This window comes from Plectropomus leopardus, chromosome 6 (genome assembly GCF_026936395.1).
Source record: "Plectropomus leopardus strain MGB_pleo_1.0 chromosome 6, ASM2693639v1, whole genome shotgun sequence".
In the NCBI taxonomy this organism is placed as follows: Eukaryota; Metazoa; Chordata; class Actinopteri; order Perciformes; family Serranidae; genus Plectropomus; species Plectropomus leopardus.
The window spans coordinates 161,525-174,218 of NC_142181.1; the positions used below are offsets into that span (position 1 = coordinate 161,525).

General features: G+C 44.6%; 2 protein-coding genes across 2 annotated transcripts in view; one reads left to right on the top strand and one right to left on the bottom strand.

Annotated features, from left to right (window-relative positions):
- The first annotated feature begins 1,011 nt into the window (after nt 1-1,011).
- LOC121944792 (coagulation factor X) lies at nt 1,012-7,454 on the top strand. The gene is made up of 10 exons (XM_042488689.2): nt 1,012-1,227; nt 2,180-2,352; nt 2,467-2,491; nt 2,641-2,754; nt 3,319-3,447; nt 4,024-4,319; nt 4,688-4,802; nt 5,830-6,026; nt 6,094-6,219; nt 6,447-7,454. Exons 1-10 carry the CDS (start codon nt 1,155-1,157, stop codon nt 6,687-6,689), a joined length of 1,491 nt encoding a protein of 496 aa, XP_042344623.2. The 5' UTR covers nt 1,012-1,154; the 3' UTR covers nt 6,690-7,454.
- masp1 (MBL associated serine protease 1) overlaps nt 7,192-12,694 on the bottom strand; it is a 21,673-nt gene continuing 16,170 nt past the window's right edge. Inside the window, exons 6-11 of the mRNA XM_088078309.1 lie at nt 12,351-12,567; nt 9,201-9,335; nt 8,897-8,971; nt 8,551-8,798; nt 8,219-8,407; nt 7,192-7,998 (exon numbers count right to left, since the gene is read on the bottom strand). Of these exons, the coding sequence (XP_087934435.1) occupies nt 7,546-7,998; nt 8,219-8,407; nt 8,551-8,798; nt 8,897-8,971; nt 9,201-9,335; nt 12,351-12,567 (1,317 nt within the window). The 3' untranslated portion in view covers nt 7,192-7,545. The remainder of the gene's footprint in view (nt 7,999-8,218; nt 8,408-8,550; nt 8,799-8,896; nt 8,972-9,200; nt 9,336-12,350; nt 12,568-12,694) is intronic.

The window sequence follows — 12,694 nt, forward strand, 5'->3', positions numbered from 1 at the left end:
ATTTCGGAGGGTCCTTGAACACATCATGTGAAGGCAAAGCTTCAGAAGAAAATCGAAAACTGATCCGATGTTAAATTATTAATATTTCATCCAAATCTCTTCTGCGTCTCTTTTAAAATGTGTAACCAGCGAAGCGTTTTTTTCAACTTTTCAAAGAATTTCAGCTTCAACTTTCAAACATAAGAGTCGCTTTTTAAACTCAACGTAAGTTTTTTTTTAAATTTTTTGTGTATAAATAAAGTTTGTTGAGACTCCCCCTGCAGGCCGGACTCTGCACACACACGCAAACACACACACACAGGAAATTTAAAAAATACTTTTTATTTCTATAGTTTTTTAGCTTCTAGATATTATTTTGGGGCACATTTCCTGTCTGCTTTTCAGAATAAAATCTGTGAGAAGACTGAATCAGATTCTTTGTTTGTGAGAAAACTAAAATCATTTTAACATCTTTGTTTCACAAAAACACAAACCAGCAGATTTCAGCTCCAAATAGCTGAGCATCGAGTTGACAGTTTTCTCTTTAGAAAAGTTCGGCAGAGGCTCGGTTACGGACGTCAACAAGACAAGAAAATGACCTGAGAACCAAAAGTAAAATGAAAAAAGGGAAAATAATCAAAAGGTAATAAGTAATAATTTATAAAAGATTGGTCAAACTGTCCAGAAATCTGTATTTATTGTTATTATTGTTGTTATTATTATTAAGAACTTTATCTGTTTATTTGTATTTATTGTTTCGTTTTATCACCTTTTCTCTTTACTTTTTTATTCTTCTGAATTTTAATTTTTTTTTTTTAAACTTGTAATTTCTTCTTGTGTTTTTGGCAGGAATGGATGCAACCTGCTGAGGACAGAAAGGGTTAACAGACAGAGGGCGCTGTGTGTCCTCTCGGTCTCTGACGTCCCCCGTTATTTCTGTCCAACTTTACACATCAGGGACACTCTGCTCCCCTCAGCTTTGTCTCGCAGGGTCAGCGTCGACCTTTGACCTGTGCAGTTGGCCGATGTGTCCTCGGTGTCTGTGTCAATATTTGAGCTGCGGTCAACGGTCTGTCCACCAGCTGCTGTCCTCCATTTCATCTCAGGGACACCAGCCGTGTGTCCCCACGAAGACACCAGAAGACGGAGACAGACAGACAGACAGAGGGACAGACATGCTGCCGTCCACAGCGCTGAGCGGGACTGTCCTGGCTATTCTGGGCTGCTGCACTCTGATCCAGAGTTCAGGTGAGACTCTGCTGGTTCGTCTTTGACTCATAAAAACCTCGAAACCTCCTCTGGACTCAAAGTATCCTAAATAATTATTAATATTATTATTAATAGTAATTATTGATTATGACAGTAAAAAAATCGTTATATTACGACATTAGACTCTTGAATTTATGAGATAAAAAACATCATAATGTTATGAGATTAAACTTGTTATTTTATGAGAAATCTCAGATTTGAATCAAAGATGTTTTCGACCCTGCGGGCTCGCCTGTTTTCATCAAAACATTCTGGACATTTTTTTCCATAAAATATATGTCATTTTAAATTTGTGGTCATTTTCAACAGAATTGGCAATTTTTATTTCTTTCAAATGTTTTTTTTTTCTTGAAAATGAAAATAACTTTTTAAAATTTTATTTTATTTTGTTTTGCATTTGGCGATTTTTTTTCTCATTTAAATTTTGAGCAATTTCTTTGCTTTTTGGCAATTCACCAAAATGACACCATTTATTAGCCAGAAATTTTAAAAATTATATAATAAAAAAATATAATAAAAAATTATTGTTCGATTTTACAATTTCTGACAGTCCTTGAACACCTCGTGATTCTGTGATGTCACAGAACAGCATCCCCCCTCAGTGTTGCTTCTGTTGCTGTGTCCCCTCTCAGTGTTGTTTCTGTTGTTGTGTCCCCCCTCAGTGTTGTCTCTGTTGCTGTGTCCCCCTCAGTGTTGTTTCTGTTGTTGTGTCCCCCCTCAGTGTTGTCTCTGTTGCTGTGTCCCCCCTCAGTGTTGTTTCTGTTGTTGTGTCCCCCTTCAGTGTTGTATCTGTTGCTGTGTCCCCCCTCAGTGTTGTTTCTGTTGCTGTGTCCCCCTTCTGTGTTGTTTCTGTTGCTGTGTCCCCCCTCAGTGTTGTTTCTGTTGCTGTGTCCCCCCTCAGTGTTTTCTCTGTTGTTGTGCCCCCCCTCAGTGTTCCTGGACAGGCCGGCGGCGGGGCAGCTCCTCGGCTCGCCCTCCAGGAGGCGACGGGCCAACTCCTTCCTCCTGGAGGAGGTGCTGCCTGGAGACCTGGAGAGGGAGTGTCAGGAGGAGGTGTGCTCGCAGGAGGAGGCCGCCGAGATCTTCCAGACCCGAGAGAAGACGGTAAGACCCCGCTGACTGCCGCCCCTCAGGAGGCCGCCCAAAACCACACAGACATCACGTTGTGTAGAACGGCCAGCAGGAGGCGCCGCAGTAACCTGAGTATGTTTTCCACAGCTGGAGTTCTGGTTCAGATACACCAGTGAGTTCACTCTTCATCACCATCATCAGACCTGAACAAGTCACGACGGCTTCAGGTGTCTGTGCACCTGAACGAGTTGTGATGCCTTTGGGTGTCTCTGCACCTGAACTAGTCGCGACGCATTTGGGTGTCTCTGCTGTGTGTCGTAGATCTGAACCCCTGTCGGACCAATCCCTGTCTGAATGGAGGGATCTGCACTCTGGACCGAGAGGACTTCCTGTGTCTCTGTTCTCCCCAGTACCAAGGCAAGACCTGCGAGTCAGGTAAACAAGAACAAGACCTGCGAGTCAGGTAAACAAGAACAAGACCTGCGAGTCAGGTGTTGTTTCTTTCTGGTTCTCACTGGTAGATCTCATCAGGTGATGTTCTTCAATTGTGATGTGGACCCTGTGGGGCCCTCCAGGGCATCTTCCTGGGGCTGCTTTTCTTTATTATCTTGAACATTAAACCGTCTGTCTTCATGCAGCAGCAATGACAATCAATGATCTGTTTATCAGAGATCAAACGTCTGTAAACAGCTGATGATGACGGTGATAGCGTGTATAAAATCACACATGATGTCAGTATTTAATGCTTCTGTATCCATATGTTCATGACATGTAATTTAACCCTTTGAATCCTGAGCAAACTAGTGTGATTTATTCAAAAACACAGGAAAAAGGCAACAAGCAACTTGGTGAGAAATGTTCCACAAACAGCAAGAAATTAGTCGTTTTGACAAACGAATTCGAGTTATTCAATCAGTGACGACTGCAGGGACAGCAGTGCTGTGTATGTGGTGTCTATGGTAACAGAGTGTGACACTGACAGACTGCTCTTGTGTGCAGTGGTGTTGGAGTGTCGCTATAGAAACGGTGGCTGCATGCAGTACTGCAGAAACCTGCCAGGGGGCGTTCAGTGTGGCTGCGCAGACGGATTCAGACTGGAAGCAGACGGACGCAGCTGCTCCCCGACTGGTAACAGAACCTAGGTCACCACTGTAACCACAGTAACCACTGTAACCATTGTAACCACAGTTACCACTGTAACCACAGTAACCATTGTAACCACTGTAACTACAGTAACCACAGTTACCACCGTAACCACTGTAACCACTGTAACTGCAGTAACCACAGTTACCACTGTAACCACAGTACCCATTGTAACCACTGTAACTACAGTAACCACAGTTACCACCGTAACCACTGTAACCACTGTAACCACTGTAACTACAGTAACCACAGTTACCACTATAACCACTGTAACTACAGTTGCCACTATAACCACTGTAACTACAGTAACCACTATAACTACAGTAACCACTGCATTCAGTCTACCTGTAATCACATTGATCCTCTGATTATTGATCTGTGATTACTGACCCTGTGAGTATTGATCCTTTGATTATTGATCTTCTGGTTATTGATCCTCTCATCATTGATCCTTTGATTATTGATCTTCTGGTTATTGATCCTCTCATCATTGATCCTTTGATTATTGATCTTCTGGTTATTGATCCTCTCATCATTGATCCTCTGTGGCCAAATGTCCAGTGGTGCTCCCGTGTGGTCGTCAGCACAAAGAGGTGTCGCTGTACGGCGGTCGCTTTGTGATAACTCGCTCTGAGCAGCTCAATGACACCGTGGAGACGGACGACATGTCTGAGGACAACAGCACCGATGGCTGGTTGATGAACCTGAACGTCACGGAGATGGAGGAGGAGCTGCTGACAGTGAACACGACATTTGGACCAGGCGGGATCAATGAGACGCAGCTGCTCGGCGAGGAGGGCGGGACTACTCGTATTGTGGGCGGAGTCCTGGACAAACCAGGAGGGAGTCCCTGGCAGGTGTGGAGACATTAAGAGTTAAGATGAACTCATGGTCATGAAAATCTGTACATCAACAGTGATGTGTTCAAAGATTGTTAGAAATGTGAAAATCATTTTAGAGATTTTTAAAGAATACATGCCTTCAGGGCAAAAAAATCACCAAAAAACCCAATCACCCAAAGTTTTTCAAGAAAATCTTCAGATTTTTGTCTTTAGAAATGGCCAAATGTTTTTAAATTAAAGAGAGCATTTTCTTTAAAAATCTGCAATGAAAAACCCGAAATGTAGGGTTTTTAAAATTTGCCTCAAAGTCCTGGATATGAGTATGAACCCTTTACAAGTGTGTGTGTGTGTGTGTGTGTGTGTGTGTGTGTGTGTGTGTTCAGGTTCTGCTCCACAGGTCTGATGGTTATGGTTTCTGTGGAGGAACTCTGGTCTCTGATCGATGGGTGGTCTCTGCCGCTCACTGCCTTGAGGAGACTGCCGATCACGTTACCATAGGTACCACTACTACGGGTTACTATAGGTTACTACAGGTTACTGTAGGTTACTTCAGGTACCAATACAGGTTACTGTAGGTTACTTCAGGTACCAATACATGTTACTACAGGTTACTATAGGTTACAACAGGTACCACTACCATAGGTTACTATAGGTTACTACAGGTACCTATACAGGTTACTGCTGGTTACTATAGGGTACTATATGTACCACTATAGGTCATATAGCATCACAGAACGTCACAGACCATCACATGGACACATGACAACATAAACATCCTAAAGAATTTAAGAGTATTTCCCTTTTGGAATTTTTGTTACCGAGTGGCCGACAGGAAGTAAACGGAGAACACAACTGTTGACATAGCAACAGAACAACAATGAAAAGTAATATACCATTATATATCGTTATTGACCATCATAGACCATCATAGAGCATCATATCGTCATAGACCATCATATATCGTCATAGACCATCATATCGTCATAGACCATCATATATCGTCATAGACCATCATATATCGTCATAGACCATCATATCGTCATAGACCATCATAGACCATCATATCGTCATAGACCATCATATATCGTCATAGACCATCATAGAGCATCATATCGTCATAGACCATCATATATCGTCATAGACCATCGTAGACCATCATATATCGTCATAGACCATCATAGACCATCATAGACCATCATATCGTCATAGACCATCATATATCGTCATAGACATCATAGACCATCATATATCGTCATAGACCATCATAGGCAGTCATAGGCCATCACAGACCATCATAGGCAATCATAGGCCATCATAGACTGTCATAGACTGTCATGGACCATTATAGATTGTCATAGACCATCATATCGTCATAGACCGTCATAAACCATCATATATCTTCATAGACCATCATAGACCATCATATATCTTCATAGATGATCATAGACCATCATAAAGAGTGTGTGTGTGGTGTGTGTGGTGTGTGTGTGTGTGTGTGTGTGTGTGTGTGTGTGCTTGTGTGCAGGTGACTTTGATAAACGGCGTCCTGATCCAGGTGAGCAGCTGATTAAGGTCCAGAAGGTCTTCGTCCATCCTCACTTCCACTCATTCACCTTCGACAGTGACATTGCTCTGCTGTTCCTCACCCGGCCCGTTGTCAGGGGCCCCACTGCCATCCCCGCCTGCCTCCCCGACCCCCACCTGTCCTCATACCTGCTGAAGGTAACTCTACTGAGACACGCTTCTGTGGGTTGGTGAGATCGGCGTTGACAGTCTGTGTTGTGTTCAGGAACAGAACCGTGGCGTGGTGACGGGCTGGGGACTCACTCGCTTCCTGGGCAGGTCATCCCGCTTTCTCAGGAAGGTCACGCTGCCGGTGGTCAGCCACCGAGACTGCACAGCCTCCACCGAACAGGTGAGCATGTCCATCCAGAAACGTCCTTCAAACGTCCCAAAATCCTGGAAGAGTCTTGAAATCCTACAAATAACTTCAAATCTGAAAAATGTCAACCATATCATACAAATGTCCTACAATCTGGACCCAGACCTTGACTTGCCCCCTGGCCCCTGGACCATGTCTTTTTGTACAGTAGAGATGGAGCATGTGTCCTCTGTGTCTTTAACATGATGTCCGTCCTGCAGGTGATCACAGACAACATGTTCTGTGCAGGGTACCTGGATGTCAGCATGGACGCCTGCAGCGGGGACAGCGGGGGACCATTCATGGTGAACTACAGAGGGACCTGGTTCCTGACCGGCGTGGTCAGCTGGGGGGAGAAGTGTGCCGCCAGGGGCAAGTACGGGGTCTACACACGCCTGGGGAACTTCCTGTCCTGGATCAGAGACACCATGGACAGACAGGACCTCAACGGGACTGAGAGCTGAGACACACAGACAGACAGATGGACAGACAAGAAGACTGGACATTCTAACTGTTAAACAGGAGACACATTGAGCGGAGCTGGCTCACAGACAGACATCAGTCTGAGACAGAAGACACTCAACCTGCTGCACCCAGGGGCAACTTTCACACACTGACGGGGGCCTCTTTCACACACTGACGGGGGCCTCTTTCACACACTGACGGGGGCCTCTTTCACACACTGACGGGGGCCAGTCACAGCGGCCTCGTACATGTGTCTACAACTTAAGGATATTTCCAGGACTTTCGGACATTTCCAGGATTTTAGGACATTTACAGGATTTTAAGACATTTCCAGGACTTTAGGACATTTCGAGAGTTTGAGAACATTTCCAGGACTTAAGGACATTTCCAGGGTTTGAGGAGGGGTCAGGTTTGGCTGCAGGTTGAGTATCAGCGGCTGAAACTGAATCAATGGACGTTTAAAAAGACGTTTTGATGTCAAACACAGAAACTGAGAAAATGTGACGTTTTTCTGCAAAATGTGTTTATTTCATTTCTTTGGGTATAATTGACAAGCAGGGAGGACAGAGGGGACGCTTGGTCAGAGATACGTGTCAGACACGTGAGTTTGTTAAAGTTGATCTTTTTAAGTAAAGTGACATCTTCTGATTTCCGCTGAGTCAGCACAAACCACGCCAACAGGAGTGTAGCAAAGCATTCTGGGATGAGAAATGGAGTTCATGTCTTTGGTGAAAAAGTCATTAAAGTCTCACAAACAAAAACAACCTGTTTGTCCTCTGTCTGTCTGTCCTCCAGTCTGTCTGTTTATCCTCTGTCTGTCTCTCTGTTCTCCTGTCTGTCTCTCTGTCCTTTGTTTCACAGCGCTGGTCTGTCCCTCATCCTGGTCTGGATCCAGGTCCTGTACTTGCTGACCCGGGTGTAAACTCCGTAGACCCTCTGGCTGCCACAGTCCTCCGGGCCGCCCCAGGACACCAGGCCGAACACCGTCCACCTGTCCCCGTCCTCCATCACAAAGGCCCCCCCGCTGTCCCCTAGGCAGGTGTCCCGTCCCCCCTGGAAGAAGCCAGCGCAGAACATGTTGTCTGTGATGTTGTAGCTGCCGGAGCGAGAGGTGTAGCTGTCCCGGCACTCGTCCTGAGCGACCACGGGCAGCTTCACATACTGCAGCAGGTCAGAGGTCACCCCGGGGTCAGAGGTCACCCCACGGTCAGAGTTCAGCACCGCTGGGTCTCCTGGGGACGAGGAGTTGACGCTTGAGATCCCCCAACCGGCCACCACACCCAGAGAGTTGGGGAGTGGAGACATATCCTGAGGAGGAAACGGCGGTCAGAGGTCAAACTACGCGTTTACATCCTATCTAGATTTTACAGGAACTTTTCCAGAAATATTCTCCAAATTCTGCAGGAACTTTTTCAGAACGTTTTCCAGTTGATTTTTCAGGAAATCCCCCCCGATAATATAAATATGATTTAAAATAATAATAATATTGTGTTCTAAGCATTAGCTGTAGCAGTAGTATCAGTAGTACCAGTGTGTCGGCGGGCGGCAGGCAGATGGGTCTAATGAGCTCGGTGAAGGGGACGCGCTCCGTCAGCCGCAGCAGGGCGATATCGTTGTTGTAGTTGTCAGGCTGGAAGTCTGGATGGAGGAAGATCTGGTCCACTGAGCGGTTGGTGGCCAGACGTTTGTCTCTTGCGTCATGGAGACCCAGAAACACCTGACGGACAGGTACGTAACATACATGTGGACATACGTCAGAACTTTAGCAGCAAGTTTCCGTAAAAAAAAAGTCAAAAACTGTTCCTGCTTCTGGCAGGTAAAAAGTCCAATCAGAATGAAGGACAACAAAGACGCTGAGACCTTGACATGTTCAGGAGCCACGGGGACCACGCTGGTGTCCCTCCTCTGGGACCTCAGGACGTGGGCGGCAGTTAGGACCCAGGACGAGGACAGTAGGGCCCCGGAGCCAAACCAGCGGTCCTCAGGGACCCGTGACAGATCCTCCACGCTGAGCAGAACCTGCCATGGGAACAGGCCAGGCTCGGCACCGCGACCCCCCACAATCCTCTTCACCTGAGGGGGGAGAGAGCGGGACGGACGGCCACAGGCTGGATGGACACAAAGAGACACGGAGACATGGACACACAGAGATATGGAGACACGGAGACAGATGCTGTATGTAAGATGGTAGAGGTCCAGGTGTTACCTGGCAGACAGGTGGGCAGTCTGGTTCCAGACTCCTGATTGGTCCACTCTCCGTTCAGTCCACAGTTGAACAAACCTACAACACACAGCAGAGGTGACCGCTGACCTCAAAACAACCAACAAAGAAGACTTGATTCTGTGCATCTACAGGCATCCTCACAAAAATACAATCAAGAAAAAACTATCTGTATTTGGGTCTATATATATATAAAGTTATCGCTGAGTACTGATATCATTAGTCTGAGTACTGCAGCCTGCAGTACAGGGTGTAAACAGTAAACATACTGCAATACTGATACTCTTACCATCGCTGGTATCCAGCTGGAAGGCGTGGTCCCGGCACACGTAGCGAATTGTTGAACCAAACAGCGTGCTGTTGTCTTGACTCCTAAACACCACATCAGCCATGGCAACCACTGCTGGACTCCCACAGTCCACCACTGCGAGAGAGAGAACCAATCAGCTGAGACATCAGCAGAGACTCGAGAGAGACCTCAACAGAAGCAGCCCTAAAGATATGTGGCAGGTGATCCAAAATGTCACAGGCTACAAAAGCAGGATCACCCCCATCATGTATGCGGTCACGCCCCCATCATTGCTTTGACCTCCTCAATAAGGACTCAGCTGTGGTGTCTACTCTGCCTCCAGAGGACCGGTCACTCTCAGTGACTAAATATAAACAAGGCTGCTGGTCCAGATGATATTCCAGGCCGCGCACTAAAAACTTGTGCTAATCAGCTTGTTAATGTTGTAACTGACATTTTTAACATCTCACTCACACAGAGACTGTTCCCTCCTGCCTCAAGACGGCCGTCATCGTTCCTGTACCTACAAAGTCTGCTGTGTCCCAGGTGTTCCAGGTGTTTCAGGGGTCTCAGGTGTTCTGGGTGTTCCGGATGTTCCAGGTGTGATCATGGAACTAATCTGAGAAGTGTGATGAGACGTGGTCATGCGGACTGATCTCACAGCAGCTGGTAGACCCGGCCCTTACCAGAAACCACATACCACAGAAGATGTGAAACTTGTTCCAGTAAGATGGACCTCAGTGTGAGGGTGTCCTCTTAGGCGTCCTCTGGGGCATCCCCTGGAATGTCCTCTGGGGCGTGGACAGCAGCATGGCGTCAGAAAGAAACACCACATGGACAAATATTTCTGTGATCGGCGAGCAGATGCACTCACTCCATCTGGAGCAGTTTGGGGTTCAATATGTCAGCCGCCAGAGTTGTGTGTGTGAATGTGTGTGTTCATGTGTGAATGTTTGTGTCAATTTATTAATGTGTGAATGTTTGTGTGAATGAGTGTGTGTGTATTTGTAACTGTGTGAATGTATGTGTGAATGTGACTCGCAGTGTGAAAGCACCTGGAGTGGTCCAGGACTAGAAAAGAATGCAGGTCCATGTTATTCTTGTTATCCAGGTGATTGAAGACCCAGCATGTGTCTCAGCACAAATGAATGTGTGACTGAACAATGCTATTTTTTATTATTATTAAGTATTTAATTATTATTATTTATACTAAAAATTCTATTTTGTGAAAAATGAAAGTCGTTCAGCCACATGGCAGGATTATTTTTATGAATATTAACAAAATTATGAACTGACAGAAACAGTGCAGATTCTCTTTTCATTTGTTTTATCAGAAAATAATTAACCAGCAAATTTATTCCTCAACTTTTCTTACAGTTTCTCTATCGACCAATAAGAATCACCGTCCGACTAAAGTCGACTGTGATTGGTTAAGATGCTGGACAAAGACCGCCTCCTCCTCCCAGAGTCTGTTTCTACAGAGAGAGACAGGAAACAGGAAGTTCAGTTCCCATTATAGGTACACTCCTTCACACAAACTACACTAACTACACAAACCACACAAACTACACCAACTACACAAACCACACAAACTACACTAACTACACCAGCTACACAAACTACAACAACTAAACCGGCTACACAAACTAAATGAACTACACCAACTACACAAAACCACACAAACTAAACTGGCTACACAAACCACACAAACTACAACAACTACACCAGCTACACAAACTAAACAAACTACACCAACTATGCCAGCTACACGAACCACACAAACTACACGAACCACACAAACTACACGAACCACACAAACCACACAAACTACACGAACCACACAAACTACCCCAACTAAACCTGCTTCACAAACCACACAAACTACACAAACCACACAAACTACATGAACCACACAAACTACACTAACTAAACGTGCTACACAAACTACACCAGCTACACTAACTAAACGAACTACACCAACTACACAAACCACACAAACTACACAAACCACACAAACTATACCAACTAAACCTGCTACACAAACCACACAAACTACATGAACCACACAAACTACACCAACTAAACCGGCTACACAAACCACACAAACTACACAAACCACACAAACTGCACCAACTAAAACTGCTACACAAACCACACAAACTACACTAACTAAACGTGCTACACAAACTACACCAGCTACACAAACTAAACGAACTACACCAACTACACAAACCACACAAACTACACCAGCTACACAAACTAAACGAACTACACTAACTACACAAACCACACAAACTACACCAGCTACACAAACTAAATGAACTACATCAACTACACAAACCACACAAACTACACCAGCTACACAAACCACACAAACTACACAAACCACACAAACTACACGAACCACACAAACTACACCAACTACACCGGCTACACAAACTAAACGAACTACACCAACTACACAAACCACACAAACTACACCGGCTACACAAATTAAACAAACTAAACAAACTACACCAACTACACAAACTACACCAACTACACTGGCTACACAAACCAAACGAACTACACAAACCACACAAACTACACCGGCCACACAAACTACTCAAACTACAACAGCTACACAAACTACACTGGCTACACCAACTACACAAACTACACAGACTACTCCGGCTACACAAACTACACTGGCTACACTAACTACACAAACTACACAGATTACACCGACTACACAAACTACACCAACTACATAAAGTACACTGACAACACAATATACACCAGCTACACAAACTACACAAACTACAAACTCCAGTGTCCCTGAATCACAGAGGCCACATTAATGTAAGTACTTAAGTCATCTAATGTAAAGGTAATAAAGGAGATATTAATGTCAATGTTAAGGTAATAAAGGAGAAATTAATGTCAATGTTAAGGTAATAAAGGAGAAATTAACATCAGTAATAACTGATGTAATGTGTAATAATAAAAATGATTTTATGCTGCTTTCTTGTCCTTTAAATATAGATTTTAAACTTTAGAATTTTGGCTTTTTAGGATTCATTTTATTTATTTCATTTATTTTATTATTGATTTTGTGATTTTCTGCAGAATCAGAGTAGACGGACGTGAAGGAGTTAAATCTGAACTCACTGCGACACGCAGGAGGACCGCTGGTCCAGGAGCCGTCAGACAGACAGTCCACCTGAAAGTAATCCAGACTCTGTCCGTCCTGAGACACAGAGACACAAAGACAGAAAGACAGAAAGACACAAAGAGACAAAGATATCAAGACATATAAACATATAAAGAGACAGAGATATGAGGGCACAAAGAAACAAAGACACAAAGATATAAAGACACAGAGAGACTAAGATCCTAAGACACAAAGAGACAAAAATCTAAAGAAACAAAGACATAAAAATGTAAAAAGACAAGGAGACAAAGATGTCAAGAGACAAAGACACAAAGCAGCAGTCAGGGGGAGTGTGTGGTAC

Excerpts from the sequence above, each read along its gene's own strand:
- LOC121944792 (XM_042488689.2), top strand. The coding sequence starts at position 1,155 with ATGCTGCCGTCCACAGCGCTGAGCGGGACTGTCCTGGCTATTCTGGGC. Across the intron at positions 2,353-2,466 it reads TCCAGACCCGAGAGAAGACG|CTGGAGTTCTGGTTCAGATA; the intron begins GTAAGACCCCGC and ends TGTTTTCCACAG. Across the intron at positions 6,220-6,446 it reads GCACAGCCTCCACCGAACAG|GTGATCACAGACAACATGTT; the intron begins GTGAGCATGTCC and ends TCCGTCCTGCAG.